At 57.5% G+C, this 18,322-nt stretch overlaps 2 protein-coding genes across 2 annotated transcripts; both read right to left on the bottom strand.

Annotated features, from left to right (window-relative positions):
* Nucleotides 1-1,463: 1,463 nt before the first annotated feature.
* E0L32_003485 (uncharacterized protein) lies at nt 1,464-3,640 on the bottom strand (the record flags this gene model as incomplete). Its single annotated transcript, XM_031137790.1, has 3 exons — nt 1,464-1,532; nt 1,633-2,816; nt 2,881-3,640. 3 exons carry the CDS (start codon nt 3,638-3,640, stop codon nt 1,464-1,466), a joined length of 2,013 nt encoding a protein of 670 aa, XP_030998634.1.
* A 12,407-nt stretch (nt 3,641-16,047) lies between these two features.
* E0L32_003484 (uncharacterized protein) lies at nt 16,048-18,162 on the bottom strand (the record flags this gene model as incomplete). The annotated part of the gene is made up of 1 exon (XM_031137789.1): nt 16,048-18,162. The coding sequence occupies one exon, from the start codon at nt 18,160-18,162 to the stop codon at nt 16,048-16,050; it is 2,115 nt and encodes a 704-aa protein (XP_030998633.1).
* Nucleotides 18,163-18,322: the final 160 nt, after the last annotated feature.

Here is an 18,322-nt window from a genome sequence, read left to right as displayed (position 1 = left end):
CCCGATGGCAAGGCGGTGGTGGTCTCTTGTTGGCATTTGCATCAGAGTGTCCAAGGTGATCAGATCTTGGCGATGAATGCATACATCGATGAGAGAAGCTGCTTCCTTTCACAATTGTTGGCATGCTGGTCGATCAACAGGCACCGGTTCTCTGACGTGACAATTGTCAACAGAACGGAACGGGCAGTCTCGAGTCTTCGAAAACAATGGGCTGGGTGAATACTGGCAACTCGATGTGTTATGTATGTGCGTTGCGTTGCGTACCATATCTGAACGGCAGTGACAATCAGGTCATAAAGGACCACGTAGAAGACCTCGGCATGATTCACATGGGCAACCGGGACAGCACCACTGGCCCTTCCATCGTAGAAACACCAGGCATTACATTTCACAACCATATCGTGGGGATTTCAAACCATGGCTGGACATACATTGCAATACGCACGCTCCAAGCTTTGTTCTCTTTCTCTTAACCCTTATTTCCCATATAAAATTCAATCGACATTCAGTCTTTCCATGCCATATGCCCATTGGGATACCTGGAAATAAGTCCAGCTCTTGACCCTCAAACACCTCCATACCAAAGTATCTACACAAACCCCCCTCGCCCTCCGAGATGAAGAACCATAAAGAACCATGATCAACAAGCCCACTCACTCAGTCACTACCCGGAAAACTCCCCAACCAAGCCGAAACCTCCCTCTCCCAGTGACAGTCCGACACACACACAAGGCACAAGAAAGCAGCAAATGGAGACAAATGTACTGGAACACAGCGGTAGTAGAGGGGGGACGACGATAGATACAACTATTGCACATAGCAAGGTAGTAGGTATTCAGGTATGGTATGGGAGTAGACACAGACAGAGAAAACCCTTCCAGCGAGCATGAGAAACCAACCCACAACACACAGATAAGAGGAAATAAAAACGAGAATACCAAATGCCCCCCCCCCCCCGAAACAAGCCAAAGCCTTCCTCTCAGCTTCCAAAGCTTCCAGAGCTTTCATGTCTCCTTTTTTTTCTCTCCCTCCGTCCAAGCAGCCCCAACACCCAGGCCGACTTTTGATTACTCGGATAAATCTCCCCCATCCCATCCCCCTGCCCCTTTTCTCGCTCTCTCTCGCACGCTCCCATGACAAGAGCCCCCTTTTTGGTAGAATCCCACCCTAGCGAGGTCAAAAAAAAAAGAGACAAGGAAGGCTGCACACACTAATAAAATATAGGGTATCATGTTCAATAATGAAACAGACAGAAAAAAACCCACAGCATCGCCCACTGAAAGAAACAAAAACAACTTTCAAACGCCCCAAAACCCGTTCTTTTGAATCTTGGGGGTTAAAAACAAAAGAGAACACACACACACACAGAGTCCGTAGTATCATCACTCATCATCGGATATCGTCAGCCAGAAGAAATTCGATACATCCCCCATCCATCCGTCCACACACACACACACACTTCATCAGACAGAGGCCAGACCCCTCCGGACCTCGGCCGGGCTGCCGTAGCAGACGCAGTACTTGGCAAGGTCCTGCACACAGAAACACAACAAGTCAGCCATCGTTCGTTCAACCCATCATTCCTCTAAAGCACCCCTCACAAGAAGAAAACCAAAAAGAAGAAAAACGTACCTTCGTAACCAGAGACCCAGCCCCGACAGTCGTGCCCCTCCCAATCTTGACGCCAGGCAAGATGACCACGTTGGCGCCGATGAAGACGTCCTCCTCGATGACGACGGGCTTGCCAAACTGCGCGCCCCGGCTGCCCTGCCGGCGGCGGTAGTCGGTCGGCATCGTCGCCGTGTAGATGCACACGTTGGGCCCGATGACGACGTTGTCGCCGATGCTCACCTCGCAGGGGTCGATGATGGTGCAGTTGCGCCCGATGAGCACGTTCTTGCCAATGTTGATGTTGTACCCGTAGTCGCACACAAAGGGCGCCTCGACGACCACGTCGCTGCCGATGCGGCCCGTGTGCGTCACGGGCGACGTCATGGTCGGCGAGATCTGCACGCCCTCGCGCGGCTGCAGGATGTCGCGGAAGAGGCGCGCCCGCTCGCCGGGGGACACGCCGTTGTTGGGGTTGGTCGCGTTGTTGAACCGCCAGCAGGCGGCGCTGCAGCGCTCCCGCTCCAGCACCAGCTCCTTGTCGAAGGGGTAGTACTGGCGGCCCGAGATCATCTCTTCCTTTTCCCTCCGCTGCCTGCCACCGGATGGATACTGCGGCGTGTGGGAGAGGGCCAGCTGCGCCGTCGCCTGCACGCCGCTCGTCTGTGACGTGATAGGGCTGTTCGTCCTCGTCGCGTGCAGGATGTTGATCTGCGGAAGTGTGGTGCCGTGCGCCGGCAGGTCGGGCTCGGTTCTGCTGAGGTCGTGGAGTGGGGGAACACGCTGATACTCCTTGGGCGTGCGATCCGGGAACGGCGTGGGCGCGGCCGCGCTGACGGGCGTGGGGAAGATGTTGGCCGTGTTGGTATACGCCGACAATGCCGAGAGCTTGTTGTCAGGGCTGGCGATGGACGCGCTCGGTAGTGTGGATGCCGTGGGCCTGTCGTCGTCCGTCTGCAGCGGGCGGCCTTGCGGAGGCTCGATCCGGAGCGGCTGGCCCCGGTAGGTGGGCAGAGGCTCGCGCTTCTGCTGGTGCGGGATGATGGTGATAGGTATGGACTGCGGCATGCCATAGGCACCGGGCGGGATGTACGTCGGATCCTTGGACTCGATCTGGATGGTCGCCGTCTTGGCTTCCGGCTTGGGCCAGGTGCCGCGCTGTGGCGGGTAGCCGGCGCAAACAAAACCGCCACGGACGCAGTTCGAGCCTGGAGGATGATCAGTACACTATTGCTTTTCTTTTGGACGTTCCCTTGCTTCCCATGCACTCACACTCGGGCTTGGTCTCATCGCACTTCTTCTTGCGCTTCCTGCAGGTGAGGCAGCCAGTCTTGGTCCGGTTGCTAAAGTTACGCTTCCGCTTCTTGGGATCCGACTGCATCACGCCGTCCCTCCGCTGCTCGGGCGTGTACTGTCCGCCGTAGATGACCGAGCGGTCGTCGCCGTCGGGGCTCGTCTGCGGGTAGTCCTGATCCATCTGGCCGGTCGCCCTCCTCAGCGTCTCGATCTGCTCGTCCGTGTTTGCAGAGTTGGGCGCCGCCGACTGCGGCTCGTAATTGGAGCTGCGCTCGTCCGCTCTGCTCTGGCTGTACCACGAGTCGCCGTGATCCCGGTGCTCGTCGCCGTACGGGCGGTAGTCCCTCTGCGGCGTGTAAGCATCTCGGGACGGTGATCGGGGCCGTGAGGGGTCCGATTCTTCCACCGGCCTGTCGTGCCTCGACAGGTCGTACTCTCCTCTCCTGGGTTCCATAGAGTCTGATCGCTTGCGCTTATGCGTGCTTTCGTTATCTGAGTAAGCTGGCGCCGGTTGATACGCGGGCCTATCCAGTGAAGGGCCGGACCAGCTCCCAGGACGCTCGGGCTGTGTGGGTGAGGGATCGGCTGTTGATGCGGCCGTCCTGGGTTCTGAAATCTGGCCGGGTCGGCCAGTGTGCTCCTCAGACTCCCTCCGTATCGTGCTCAGGCCACCGTTGAGGCCTTCCGTAGTAGCCGACTTTGGTGAGCCCCCGTTAAGGGCTGTGAACGCCGCCATCTTCATCCACGCTACGAGTGATGGCTCAGGATGCGGTTATTAGGCTCCGGGCAAGTCAATTGCTCAAGCTGGGACGAAAAGGTGCCAGAAAAGACGCAATTCTGGGAGCACAGAACAAGGCTGTCCCGTGGTGAATGGGACAGGGTCCGGAGATGCCACTCCGTGAGCTAAGTAGGCAGCAGAATACGGGGCCCTGGAAGACCCGCGCGTAAACGTGCACGATAGATCGATAGATCGGTTCACCTCGGATTGAGTGAATGGGCACCAAAGTGGGTGCGGCTGAGGGCCAGATGGACAAGAAATCGAGCGAAGGTGCTTCGCGCCGAACTCGGTCGGTCTCACTTGGCCGCTTATGCCTTTCACACACACACACAAATTCACAGCTCCCCGCTGGCGAGGAACGATGGGTGCCGAGTAGCTCTAGTCGGTCGAGTCGTCGTCGAAGTTCCAGTCGGGAAACCGAGAGCCGGGGACGTTGCTCGAGACAAAAAAGTGTCGAGAACAAAAGAATGGGTCAAAAGAGAGCGAGGCCTCAAGGAAAAAAAGACAAGTAATACGGGATTGCGCAACCCAGAGAAAAAAAAAAAGATGCGGCGGTGCCCTGCGGGGTTTCCCTGAATAATAAGCAGAGCAGGCGGCTTGTCGCCTCAGCGCGGATCGCGAGAGGGTAGGTAAAGTGTGCAGGCAGTGTGGTGCGAGTGTCCCAAAGGTGTGATCAACCCTGCAGGTTATTCGGTTGGTTCGAATGGCAATTGACCCTAGTGACTGGATACGATGGCGGGGAACGGGTATGGGTATGGGTTATGGGAAATGGATGCGTATGTGCGTCTGGTGCAGAGCGACAGTCGATGGGTCGTCTCGTCTGCCGCCAGGGTGCAGTAGGTATGCAAAACGCAGCGCGCACTAGACTAGTTGCGGGAAGGACGGCGAGACGAAACGGTGCCAGAACGAACTCCGGGGGCGCGGAGATACGTAGATGAACTCTGGGACTTGTGCGTCTTGTCAGCTCGAGTGGAGATGTGGTAGGCGCCGAATCCGAGCAGGCTAGGCTAACTAAAAGAGTTGGCCGGGATCCAAAGCTAAGGTACTTTGAGCCTCTCTTCTTCGTCGACTTTTTGTCACTGGCGCTGACGCCAGCAAAGCCTAGACAGGAACGACGGACGCGCACTTCGCGCAGCGGTGCGGCGCCTCAACGGGCGGGGAACGGATCGGGATCTGGGTGCAAGCAGACGGACGGGACGCTGATGTCTGGTGTTCGTTGCTCTGCGCGCGCGCGCCGTCGCGGTTTCTGGGCCGAGAAAAAAGAACAGAGTCGTCGGGAGGGTGGAAAGAGGGTCGCAGGGGTGCGGCAGATGGGCGATCTCGCGCCTATGTATGTCAGACTTGCTGCTTTGGGCGTGAAATTGCGTCCGAGACAGGATGGGTGACCCGAAGCGATGACACGTCAGAGACACATTAACAGGCTGCTGCGACTTGAGTAGAAGAGACAGACGAGAGCAACAGCCGAGCCCCAATGGACCGATTTATGCCCTGCCGAAGGGGGTAGTAGAGAAGGGCTGGGGTTTGCTGCTCTGGTTGGCCGCCGGGTGGGTTTTTATTTCCCTGGGTGAGACCACGGCCACGGAAACGTCGATATTTGGTATTCTGCCGCTCCTGCTGAAGAGCCAGCCAGACGAGGCGACGCAATACAAGGGACGCACACGCCCTGGGCCAAAGCGGCTCTGTTGGTGTGGGCTCGAGGCAAAGGAGAGGAAGACGCCCGAGCGGCAGGCAATGACGAAACAAGAACAAGATAGCTAGTCTTGCTTTTCTCGCTCCGGGCGGCTATCTACTCCGTAGTCCTTTATCGAGCTATTGTTGTTGACGAGATCGATAGTCCAGGCGCCAAGACTTGTCTTTTCTGCGTTTGTGTCGCTTTGCTCCTTCTTGGGGATTTCCTCCTCGCACAAGCCCAGCAGGAAAGTCCCGTCTGGAATGCTCGGTTCAGAATGGAGACAAGCTGGGGGAGGGGGGGGATGGCCTAGGATGCCTTAGCTGCTCGTCAACGGGGACGAGGGTGAGCCGAAATATCAATCCAGACAAGGAATGAATCGAGCGGGCAGGCCCTAGAAAGAAAAAAAAAAGAGTCCAAGGGAATATTTGGAGATGGGGGCCGGAAAGCCAGCGGTGCGGTGGGTGGGGGAAGCGAAGAAGCGGAACGACGGTTGTTGCCTTTTTTGATCGATTCGCGTGCGCGCGGCTTTCTTTCCTCGGGACCTCTTTTTTTTTGTTTTATTGCTTGGGTCTCTCTGTCTCTCTTTTTTCCCTGCTTTCCTCTTGGGCGGCGTGGCGGCGGCGGCGGGTGCTTGGGGATCAGAGATAGGCCCAGAGCCAGAGGTATCGCGCTAATGCTAGCCCGAGCTGGGAACAGGATAAGAACGAGACAGGCAGGCCCAGCCAGAGATCAATGGATCAGTGTGCTTTGGTCTCTTGATTACTTGATGTGTGAGCGCCCAGTAAAGTACTCTCCGTCCAAGACTGGCTTACCGCACCCGGCGAGAGGGGGATGGGAGCGGCAGGCCGCGGCCAGCGGTTCGCCCGACAGGTATACCTGGGCTGGCGAGATGCGAGATGTGCCCAGCCAAGCCACGCCTAACGGAAGCCCTAGCGTTTCTCTTTCCGCACCCAAGCGGCGGGCGGGCGCTTCCTGGGGCGAGTGCCAGGGGAGTGAGGGCTGGGTAGTGTGAGTGTGAGTCGAGTCGGGTACACTCGAGTACCTAGGTACCTAGCAGGAGGGACTGGACTGGACTGGACTGGACTGGACTGGGTAGGGTACTAGTTAAGTACCAAGAGGAGGAAAATGGAACAGCGAGGGAACGGCACGGCCAGAGGGAGGAGGGAGGGGGGGGTGTGGCTCTAAATGCCGTCCGTCGTTTGTGGCGGTCCGCAGGTACAATAGCGTCGTTTGGGCTGCGTGAAAGATGTGTAAGAAATGGGAAGCGAATGAATAACTAGGTATTAAACAAGGACAGTGCAGGTACGCAAGGCAGCGAGGCCCAAGGTAGCATAAGTACCCTATAATTGCCTGCAGGAAGGCAAAGAGACGAGAAAAGAGACGAGACAAAAAAGAAGAGACGGACAGTAGGGATTGCGAGACAGACGCTGGGCCGGGGTGGCTGCCTCTTTTTTTTTTCTTTCTTTTCTTTCCCTGACTTGGCTGCAGGCCAGGGTGGTCGTGCAGTGTTTGACGCGCGATTATGCTGCGTCTGTTCGGGATATGTGGGCTGGGGTTGGGGTGTGTATGGGTTTGGCTCGGGGGTGGGAGTGCGAGTGGTGGGTGTCACTCCGTACCTTGGTTACTTCGCAATGCCTGCGTGTGAATGTGAATGTGTGTCTCGCTTCCCCTTCCTCAAAACAACGAGGTACCGCCGATGGCTTGCTGAACGGCTGCGTTTGTCGTGGTTGATGATATGATGATGTCTCTGGTGACGGCAGCAATGCAACAACAAGATCAACATCAACGGCACCACCTCCCGTGCTATTCTTTTTCCTTTGCCGCGGCTCGCTATGAAGATGTGCCGAAGTCTGTCTGTCTGCGACCTCCGGCTGGTTCCGTTTTCTTCTTTCCTTTATTGCTTGCCTGCCTGCCAGTTATTAGCCAGGCTCGTTCGTTTCGTGTCGTGTCGTGTGGTGTCGTGTCTTGCACAGCCGCGGTCACAAGTAGAAGAAAAGTACAAATGGAGCAGGGACTTGTGCACACCCGCTTGCTTGGCTTGGCCCTTGCTCACGCACGCCCTCGTCTCGTCTCGTCTCTTTGCCAGAACAAAAAAAAAACAAAAAAAAAACAACTCCCGTTGCGAAACGCAGCAAGCCGGCAAAAAAGAAGGAAAAACCAGGAACAGTGGCAAATGGGCCGCAATATATCTTCGGCTGGGCTTATTCCAGGGTGTGATATCGAGCAAGGAAGAAGGTACCTCGGGGAAAGGCCAGACACAAAAGAAAAGACTAACCGCCAATATCACAAATCCCAATATCCCCCCCGTCGGGTGACGACAGCGACCTTCTTGGGTTGCAATCCAGATTAGTTCCTGCAGAGAGACACCCCGCGGTAAAAATGCCAGAGGTTCCCCCCCCCCCCGGATGATGGGTAAAAGAGGACTCTGTCGAGCGAGCAGAGAACCAAAAGAGACGAATGCGGTTCGATTCGATCGTCCCGTGGTTAGGCTAAGCTCTGCCTCTCGCTCTTTTTGGGGGCGCACGGCTCGTTTGCTGGTTGATAGTCCCAATCGTGGCCCGCTAACTGGCGAGGGACTGGACAGATCAATATCTCTCCAGAAATTGAGAGGCTTCGGGCCGCTTTGGCGGAGGAGCTGCCGGCGAAGCTGAATGGTTGGTGGTGCTCCAGTGCGTGGCCGTAGAGAACGATCTCTTCGTTCTCGCCCTTCTCAACGTCGAATCGTGCCCCTCGATCTGTGTAAAAACAGCGCTTCGGCCAGCAAGCGGGCAGCAGTTGGGGAAAAGGAACCAAGAGGGAGGGTGAGAGGCCCCCGTCTGTCGAACGACGGCGGGTGTCTCGCCAGTTTTTGTTAACAATGGCAATAACAGGAGCCGCCCGTCGTCGCGCATATCATCTACATTCACTCTACTAACTACATCTCTCCTCTCCCCACAGAGAAGAAGGGATTTCCCCAAAAATATCTGGGGTGGCGGCATGGCGCTTCCAACAAGCACGGCGATGCGTTTGACGCAGCAGGCAGTGTGGAATTGTGAAGTCTCATATCCTGGGAGGCAAGCGACCGGTACTGGTACATGGTGCCTGGGCTGGATACACGATACACGCCGGCGAATGCCATGCCTCTTGCGGCAGAGACACATGCGCAGGCACGGAGCAAAGTAAGGTATGTACTTCCATCTCAGCAAGAATGATGGCAAAAGAAAAAGGTCACAAAAGGGTCGGGTCGCTTCGTAGCATGCGCCCACCCCCTTGCCGTAACTAACCCTCGACAGGGCTCAACAACAGGCACACCCCCCCCCCCTCCCCTGTCGAGTCCCATCAAGAACCGAACGGCGGTCGTCGTCTTGCAGCGGAGTTGCCATTTTCACCCTCCAGGCAAAGACAGTGAGAGCCCGGGTAGGTACTTGCACAGACTCGTATTCTTCTTGTGTCTTTGGGCTGACACCCCCCCCCCCCCCTCCCATCGAACGTTGCGGACAGGTCCGTCAAAGGACGAGACCCGGGTCCTTGAGTCTCTCCGTATGATCTTATCAAGATCGAGTGCATGTATCTGCCCTTGTCCAGACCGATCCGAACCCCTCTGTCGCTTACCGGAGGCCATGCAGAGCACATCGCTTCCGCCCCTGCTCTGCTTATACGCACCTTTGCCCTTGATTAGGATGCGCACTCATGCTACTAACCCCCATCGAATAAGCTGTGATGGCTATCAAGAAAAAAAAAAGGGGAGCTCCGTTCCGCACTCGATGATGACAACGCACAGGGCGGGCGGCCTTCTTGCCAGCACGTTTTGCCACTTTGTTGCATCGTGCGCCGCCGGAAGAACTCCCGCTGCTGCTTCTTTTTACAGAGGGGGCGCGAGCAAGAAAGAAGACAAACGTGAGGGTAGGGTATGGTATGGGCGTGAAGTCGGCCAATGCAATAACCCAGCGAGCAAGTCGACTACTCCCGGGTGCCTACAAGTAGAACTCGACGCTTGGCTTTTTTGTCCCTGCCACGGGTCCCGCCCCAGCAGGGTACCTGACGATCTGCTCGTTTGCGCTTCTGGCGCATGCACGGGCTCATTGGGCCACGATGCCGCTGCCCGGCAGTGATCTTTAGGTGGTGGCTTGCCGGCCCACGTAATTACGCTTCCATGATACCTAACAGGAGAGGATGTGCGTGATGGGCAATGCCTGCTTGCTTAGTACATGACGCAAGGAAGAGCCTATGGGCGACAGGTAGATAGGTAGGTAGGTACCTAGTAACTCCGTAAGGCAGCTCGCCCACACCGCACACACACACCCTCCCCAGATGCGCTGCGCGCGCGCCGCGCATCGCAAATGCACAGAGGAGAAAAGAGACATGTCGTCCCTCCTCCGGGATACATCGACGATGCGCTGAGGGGGAGGGAGGAGGGAGGGCCGCATTGCGGTGATGCACCCCCGCCCTAGCGCCATGCGGCCTGCATACGGGACCAACTTTGTAAAGCAATCCGCAATCTAGCCCTTTTTTCCCCAACCCCCCCTCCCTCCAAATATCTTGTCTAATTTGATGACACACTTGACCCCCGGGAGGGAGAAATGTCCATCTTCCCACCCTGCGTGTGGAGTTGCTTATGGCTCCAGGAGTTGCTGACTGTTTCGCATGCATGGCCAGAGGCAGATAATATCTATGTCGGGTTAAGAAGGTACCTACCCTGGTCCGGTGCAAGTCAGCCAGACAGCACGGAATCAAGGCCGCGTTGTCCTCTCGCATGAAGAGAGAGGGAGGAAACTCCGGGGTCACTTTCTCGGAGGCCACAGTTGAATCATCAACATGTTACGCAACATCGGTCATCTCCAGCCAATGGGTATCATGCCACATACAAGACTTCAAGCCTTGAGCCAAAAATAGACAATGCGAAATCACAATTCCACAGACAGGCCCAGCGGGGGTTGAGAGATGAATCTTGGCCTTCGGCCCATGCGGGAGGCCATGTGGACAAACCAGGGACCGAATTGTTCGGCCTGGCACCGGATAGCCAAGTGTTTGACTCGAAATTACCAAAACTCAGAATCGTGTTGGTTGTTGGTTTGGCCCTCGTTCATGGATGCAATAAATAGAACACACCAGGCTCAAACCTGCGACCTGGTAGCCTGGAGAGCGCCTGCCGGAGCGTGCGTGGTGTGGTGGACTCGGGAGAATAACGTTAGCGGACGTGGGATGTGAAATTTGCACCGTAACATCCGGAGACCGAATGATTCTTGGCACCTCCGCGAGATGCACAAAATCGATGTGCCACACACAGCAAGAGATTCGACAGCCAGGAAGGTTTGACGTCGATACATGAGCAGGCATCTTGGGCTAGAAAGCGACCTCCCGCATGGGGTGGTCCAATCAGGCAGCTTGACAAGGGCCTGCATGTGTCACGCACTTCTTCGACGAGGAAAATGGGTCATGCTTTCAAGGAAGGCCCCTGAAATGTCCGCGTCTAATCATCTGGACCGTGATGAAGCTCCTCCGGACTTTGCGACGGCGTCTTCTTCCACGAGGCACAGCATGTACCTACTCTTGGAAGTTAGTACATTGGGTGCCAACTCCTCGGTCTGGGACCCGCTCGTATCCCTCCCTGGATTTGACGTGAAGGCCAGTGGAGATTCTTAGACAGTCTTGGGTCTTTGGTGCCGCAAAAGGACGCTCCTTCGACACACCTCGATCGGGCCACTGGTCTCGCCGACAGTTGTTGAAGGGACAAAGCGTGCGAGTGACAGGAAGTGGGGTAGCACTTTTGCCTCGCACGCCCTGCGCCGTCGCAACGCTGACTGAAATGGGAGACGCACGGCTGTGGGCTTTTCCCTCTTGGGGAAGACAACTGGTCAGGTCTCTTGGTCTTGGCGGCTGTCAACTACGCCACATAACCACCGGGATAACATGCCTATCATCTTTGACAGAAATCCCACCAGGAGGTGTCCACAGGTTGGTTGAAAGGGCTCTTTCAGACCCTCAAACTCGAATCGGCGTGTAAACAAGAGGCGAACCCGAGGACGAAACTGATGACCTTGAATATGGTTGTGAAGGGGTTATATTTAGAAACACGCGCTGGTAGCTTGTCGTCAAGCGAGCTGCGGCTGTCAAACGTCTCCAACCAAGTCTGAGATTTTAAGCGACAGCCAGTGTTTCTTCGGCTCGCTTGGCATTTCAAGCATGTCAAAGAGGCAACCTCTGCTCCTGATTGACCAACACTTTGCCCCTGGCCAAAAGATGTCAGCTATTTCAAGCCGATCCCAACTCCGAGGGGGCCTTTTCTATCGCAAAGGGCGCCTGTTTTGTTGGTGCGACGGGCACCCTCGCTTGTTGGGATCTTTACCGCCATTTGTGTCAAGAAGACGACTAAGCGGGTTGCGACAGTTGATTGGTGAGATCTCACCAGGTATTGAGCCTATCGGCGCAGGGAGAAGGATAAAGGCACAAGTTCCACACATCATCACCGACGCTGAGAGGGTCGAAACGGTCGCTGAGTGGTTCTCTCCATCAGCCCGTGAGGAGTCCGCACTTCGCCAGAAAGCACCAGGCTCAAAGCAGAAACGCTGGCGTGGGCTGCACGACGCTCTAAAAGAACTGTGATGTGGACGTGATGGGCTCGTGGTGATTGCAGGTGCATGGCATATTCGTGGCGGGCTGACAATCGCTATTTGACAAGCCCTTGTCCATTAATACAGTTGTTATTATTGCAACAGTATCATCCCTTTTGGATGATGAAGGGCGAGAGTAGAGGCACTTGCCGTAATCGGCCAACTTGACCGCTCTCGCCCTTGCGCACTGTCATCAGAGCGAAGGCCAGGATACCGTCATATCTGGTGCGCCGAGGCACGTTGGACGATGTAAGACGTTTGGCATCTGATTTTAATTGAAAAGAGGACCCCGTTCGTCGTGCCCCAGAGTGGATGTGAGGGACAGAGTAACATCCGAGGGGTTTGGAGATGGTTCGAGTGGAGATGGCGTTGCATTTCCCTGCCAAGCTGCCGGGCGGAAATGTAACATGTCTTGCGCGGAATTTGGGGTGATCTGGTTGTGGAAGCAGATTCGAAGGAACCTAGGTGCCGGGAAGCACGTTCGGCTTTGCCATGGAGCCAGACTAGCTCGAGTCTGGACGGTGTGTCAAAGGGGCCAAAAGAGCGTCGATCCACGGCATCGAGCGCTGCTGGGGGCGATCCTGGCATAGAGAGCACCGGTGATATGTCCGAAAGAAGTAGCCTCGCCCTTTTTGCTAATGAAACAGCCCGGGCCTCCGGCCTTACTGACGGAGAGATACCTTGATACCAATTGCTCACGAGGTCATGCCAGATGCTTGTGTGGAGATCTGTTGGCTCAGAACCCTGGCATGGTTTGACATGAGGGACCCCGAATCTGTCGAAAGGGCCCTGCGAGTTATGCAACGCGCAAGAGAAGCGGTAACTGAAAAGAGAAAGAGAAAACGGAGGAGAATCCCAGCCGGCAGGAAGCGAAGCTGTTGTGGTCCTTCGCATCCATGGATGGCAAGATGGCCAGCTCGTAGCCCGACCTATCAGGAGGCGCCCTGCACGATCCCTCTCCGACAAAAGAGGCTCCGAGAGCATGGATTGGGAATCAAAGGAGGGAGAGAAGTGGGAAGAAAAGAGGGTGCTCGAGTCTTAGCGGTCTTGGTGGTGTTGGCCGACGGACTGAACAACGACTGGGCATGACGAGAAGCGAGTCCACTGCCTGCAGAGAGTAGGCTACTTGGCTACCTGCACAGCGGCGCAGCCCCCGCATGTCGTTACTGGCGGATTCGACGCGGCGTATTTGAGGATTGAGACGCAGCTGCAGTTGGTGGCGTGCTCGCGACGTGCGCGTACGACCCGGCGACTTGATTTATTCACAGCAATCATGTTGGTTTGCCGGAGGTTGCATTTCGTAAATTAATTAGCGCAAGAAAAGCCAAAGACACAGCAGCAGCGTGCATCAATAGCGCAACACACGCATCGCGATCCAGAGGGAGTAGAGCAAGTACAAGGAGGATAAAAATAAACCCCGCGGTTCTTGGGTTGAGCCAAGGAGTAATGCGGGAGAGGGTCAGTCCGATGATGTTGGGAATGCGAGCCTGGAATCCCCAGTGCACCAGACCACCTGCAGTTCTTCGTCGTTTGGGCGGGGCCTGGAAGGGAAGGTCACACACACATGCTGCTCTTTCTGCAGGTTAAGCCGTAGTAGCGCTGTAGGGCACCCGCCCATTCCGGACGTGACAGATCTCGCAATTAGGCGATAGGCGACAAACACCGCCTGCGGCAGGGCCCGCCGTCCGCCCATCAATTTCATGGTTCCCTCCTCAACCCGGGCGGCCTTGTGTGGGGAGGGACTGCCCAGGTGGGCTATTTTAGTGACCAAGCGCCCTGAAACCATCCCGTTGAGGTCCCTGAAAACGCCAGGCAAAGCGCTAGAGGATGGGTGGATTTTGGGGGCCGAGACAGGCGCTTTAGCGACGTCAGGTGACTCGCGTACCTGAGCAAAAACGTGCCTGCTGCACGTGGCGCCCTCTGGCCCCCCCAGGCCTGCTGATCTCTGGTGGTTCGCCCTTGGCCCCTTACCCACTTCCCACCATGGCGGCCGCCTTCCAAGAAAAGAAAGACCGCTGGGAGGTTGGTCGGATCTTGAAGGCCGATTCAACCTCCTTCTTCCCCCCCCACATCAACGCCGCCAGCAGATGAGCACAGCAATACGCATTTGCTCATTTCTGTAAAATTCCCTTTCAACAAGTAATTGGATTCAGAATCCTCCAGATCCTCCCCTCTCCTTGCCAGTACAGCTAAGAATATGTCATTCTGCAGCCAGGTAAGCCAATCAGCTCGCTCCTCATGTCTCCACCTTCTCTAACCAGCAGCCAGGGACGAATCAGATCGGCCAGGATAGCCGCTCAGTTCTACGCGCCCGTCTAAGCGCTGGCATCGTCCACGCTTCCGCTCGTCAAACTGCCAGCGGGTGCTCGAGGAAATGCTCGATAGACCTTTAAGCAGCGAGGTCTACCAAGTCGTCACCTTGTGTGCGTCCTTGGCGTGCTATCGTCACATCGGCGGATCTTGGAGAGACGAAGCGCTTCTATTTTCGGGCCATCGTCGGTCTCGAAGCCAGCGCTTGCCTGGCTGATGGGTCTCCGGTCCCCTCTGCGGCGCCGCCCATGATGCAATCCCATCCCACGTCGGCAGCCTCGCAGGCCCTTGACTGGACGAGATGGCTGCCTACGCCGGCCACGCGGGCGAGACGCTCGGTGTGGCCGTCCTGCACGTCATGCCCGAGGACCCAATCGTCGTCCTCGCCCAGGGAGATCTTGACGCCAGCGTCGAAGGCTTGCCGCTGGCTGGGCGCCCGGCGTCTGGGCAGACTACTGCCGGCAGGACCCTCCACGAGCCTCGAGCAAGCAGCCACCGCCCGTGGCCATGGCACCTGCCCACCCGCGGGGGAGGGACAGCGGCTTGCTCATGCACAAGTGCCGTCTGCCATCACATGTCTGCGATTGGTGTACCTGACAGGTTGCCCCCCTCGAGCTGGCGTCATCCGTACCGTCGGGCCGGGCGACAAGAGCACCCCCTTTTCGCGCACGTACAGATGTCGTTGGTGACGCATGCGACTGGCCTTTGATTTAGCCCAGATCTCTTTCCCACCCGTCCGGTGCACCTATTTTGGGCTCTGCCGGGGAACGGACTGTACACCCCCTTTATCAGCAGGCCGGGTCCCCCTCGTTGGTTGCTAAATTAAGGGTCTTGCACGGGAAACAGGAAACCAGGAATAGAGCCGCATGGGCGGCTGCAGCACGGGTAACTTGTTTATCGAAACGTCAGGCCGTGCGCTCCCCTTTGACGCCCGCGCTCCCCACAAACGCTTCGGCGAGTCTACAAGCACAATTTCGTCTGTGTGAAACGAACAAGACTTATTTTGAGATTTCAGATCCATTACACATGCATCGTGGCGACGATCGCAGAACAGCGACGTTTCAAACCATAGGGGAGTGCGCCCATCACTCCCTAGCCAATCTTGAAAGTCCCCTGCTAGTGCAGACTACCGCAGCGGTAAGGGGGGAGCCAGCTTCATTTCCAGCATCATTTCCTGTAGGTTTTGTACCGATACTTGTTGAATGTCGAGGATACTTTGTGTCCTTGCCGGGTCGAGATGACCCGGTCTTTGATATTCTGACAGCACCCAGTGGAGAATGGACATACTTGCGTCATATCGCAAAGGAGTCAACAGATGTGGTGATGGCGCACTCTCGCCTAGAGGGACGTTAATCTTGTCTTTGATTCTATATCGAATAGCTCCCAACGGTGTGTCCCCCCTTGATGAAGCTTTCAGAACATCATACCAGGACGAAATTCTCTCAGACATTGTGCCGACAATGTCAAATCCTCTATAGTATCACGTTGCGTATTTGGATATCTTGAGTAAGCCACAGGTCTGACCAGGAGCTGTAGACCTGCTTGCACGAGGCAATAAGGACAGAACCTCCCACTTCATTCATGTGCCCACGAGCCATGTTGCAGCAGGAAAGAAAGATCAAGGTGGTGAGAGGCAACCTTCACCGCTCGCGAGCTCCTATTATATAGCGCTATAGCCTTGGAAACATGATCTTCGTACACAGAGTTCCACCATGACATGACTCCCATCGCCAGCCAATAGTAGACATTACACCCAGCCAGCAAGCAAGCTCTCCTTCTGGAAGCTCCGGCCCTTACTTCTTCTGCCTCTTGGCGCTCTTGTCGCTCGTGGTGCTCAGCACGCTCGCGCTCCGCTTGTGCGCGCCGCTGCTCCCGGGCCGTCCGCTGCTCCCGGGACGTCCGCTGCTGCCCGGGCGCCCGCTGCTGCCGGGCCTCCTCTCCCTCCCCTCCTTCTCCGGCGCCCCTGCTGCTGCTGATGCCTCCTCCTCCTCCTTGACGACCTTGGCGTCCCCGGACGCCTCCCCGCCGCGGTCGTCATCCCCAGCAGCCTCGCCATCTTTGTCCTCCCCGTTCGTAGCCTGCGCGGCCTCGGCACGAGTCTCCTCCGTGCCGTCCGCGGCGTCCTCCTTCTTCGCCTCGTCTCCGCCCTCCTTGTCCGCCCCGGCAGCACCCTTCTCGCCTCCCTCCACGCCCGCCGCCGCCTTCTTCTCGCCACCACCACCAGCAGCAGCAGCGTCCTCCTTGTCGCCGCCGGCGGGGGGCTCGTCGCCCGCGCCGTCGACCTGGCTCAGCACGGCCTGCGCCTTCCTCCGCTCCGCCGCGCGCGCCTCCTCGATCTTGAGCTCGCCGTCGAGCTTGTCGGCCACCTTGCGCAGGTCGACGAGCGCGATGACGCCGTGGATGAGCTGCTCGAACTGCGCCGTGACGGCCGCCGTCGGCATGACGAGCCGGGGGGGCACGTCGAGCTCGTTGAGCGCGTTGGTGATGCGCAGCTGCTGCTGGCCGCTCTTCTGCGTGAAGAGCTTGTTGACTTTCTCGTAGCGGAACGTGGGGCCCGGGCCCAGCCGGTCGTGGTGCGACACGCCGTAGACCTGCTCCTCCTGCTCCGTGAGCTTGCGGCGCTCGGCGGCGGCCTGGGCTGCGGCGGCGGCGGCGGCACCCTTCTTGGCGTTCTTGCCCGTGATGGGCGTCGCGGCCTCGGTGGTGGGCGTGCCCTTCTCGGTCCCGACGGCCGAGTCGCGGTGCGCGCCTGCTGCTCCCGAGGCGGCGATGCTCTCCCGGCGGTTGGCCGACTCGGCGACGGGTGTGGCCGAACCGGCCTGGCCGTTGGGGCCGGCAGCCGCGCCCGCGGGGCCCGCGGGACTGACGCCGTCGGCGCCCATCAGCGACTTGCGCTTCTTGGACTTGTCGACGTTCATGAGGTTCTGCAGCAGCGTCTGCAGGCCGGCGCTCGACTTGAAGGGGCTGATGTCCGAGTCGGTGTGCGGGTAGTCGAGGCGGGCGTAGAGCTCGTGGCGCTCCTCGTTCATGCGCTCGGAGCGGGCGAGGATGCGCTTGACCTCGAGCAGCAGCGACTCCTCCTCGCGGGCCTCCTCCTTGGAGCGGTTGAGCGTGTTGATGGCAAACTCCTTGCGCTGGCGCTCCTGCTGCGGGTTGAAGTTGGCCATGATGTCGTGGATCTGGTACTCTGCCTGCGTCATGTACTGCACGGGCTTCTGGATGGCTAGCATCTTGGCGGCGATCTCGTAGTACCGGGCCTTCAGGTCCTCCATCGTGCGCGACTTGGACGCCGGGATCATGGCCATGCTCTCCTGATCGCTGCCTTCTGGCAACTGGGGTGCATATTCGTAGCGGTCCCAGATGAGCGGCCACCTTAGGTCGTACGCCCTCACCACGTCCAGGAGGTAGTCTGTCTCCTCCTTGGTCCATTCCTCGCTGGCCAGATTCGAGTTGTACTGGTCGTCGCTGTACTGAGGGACATCGACCCGCACATTGAACTTGGCAAACGCCGAGTCTTCGACCTGGGCCTCTCCACTCGCGGCCTTGCTTTCTGCCTGGGCCTCTTCTGCTGCAGCGGCATCGGATGCACCGTTGTCGTCGCCGGGATGGGGTGCCTCAGTCGCCCTCCTCCAGTGCCGAAGTACGAGGCTGCCGTCGTCTCGCGCCGAGTTGCGGAACGGCTTGAGCTCCCAGTGCGCGGGCTTCCAGTTAGCAAGCCGGCGCTTCTTGAACTGTGACGATACATCCGGGACGATGGCGATGGGGTTGTCGCCTCCCAGGTTCTGGACCTCTCGGGCGAGACCCTTGAGGTTCGGTCGGTTGGCGGCGGTCTTGAGCTTCTTGGCCGGACGGGGCGCGGGGCCATCCTGCGGTAGGTTCAAGACGTCGCGGACGTCGAGCGAGGCCATGATGACGAATTTGGTGTGTTGGTATGCTCAGTGCTGTGCAGGCTAGTTGCTGAAGTTCAAACGATCATGGCGATCCGTATGTGTAGTATCGAATCGGATGAAATGCGATTTCAGAAAAATATCCCGGATACAGCGATAGTAGCGCTCGATTGAGATGGGA

This window comes from Thyridium curvatum, assembly GCF_004353045.1.
Source record: "Thyridium curvatum strain D216 chromosome Unknown NODE_15_length_556224_cov_80.126021, whole genome shotgun sequence".
Taxonomy (NCBI): domain Eukaryota; kingdom Fungi; phylum Ascomycota; class Sordariomycetes; order Thyridiales; family Thyridiaceae; genus Thyridium; species Thyridium curvatum.
This window is presented reverse-complemented; position numbering and strand designations above follow the sequence as displayed.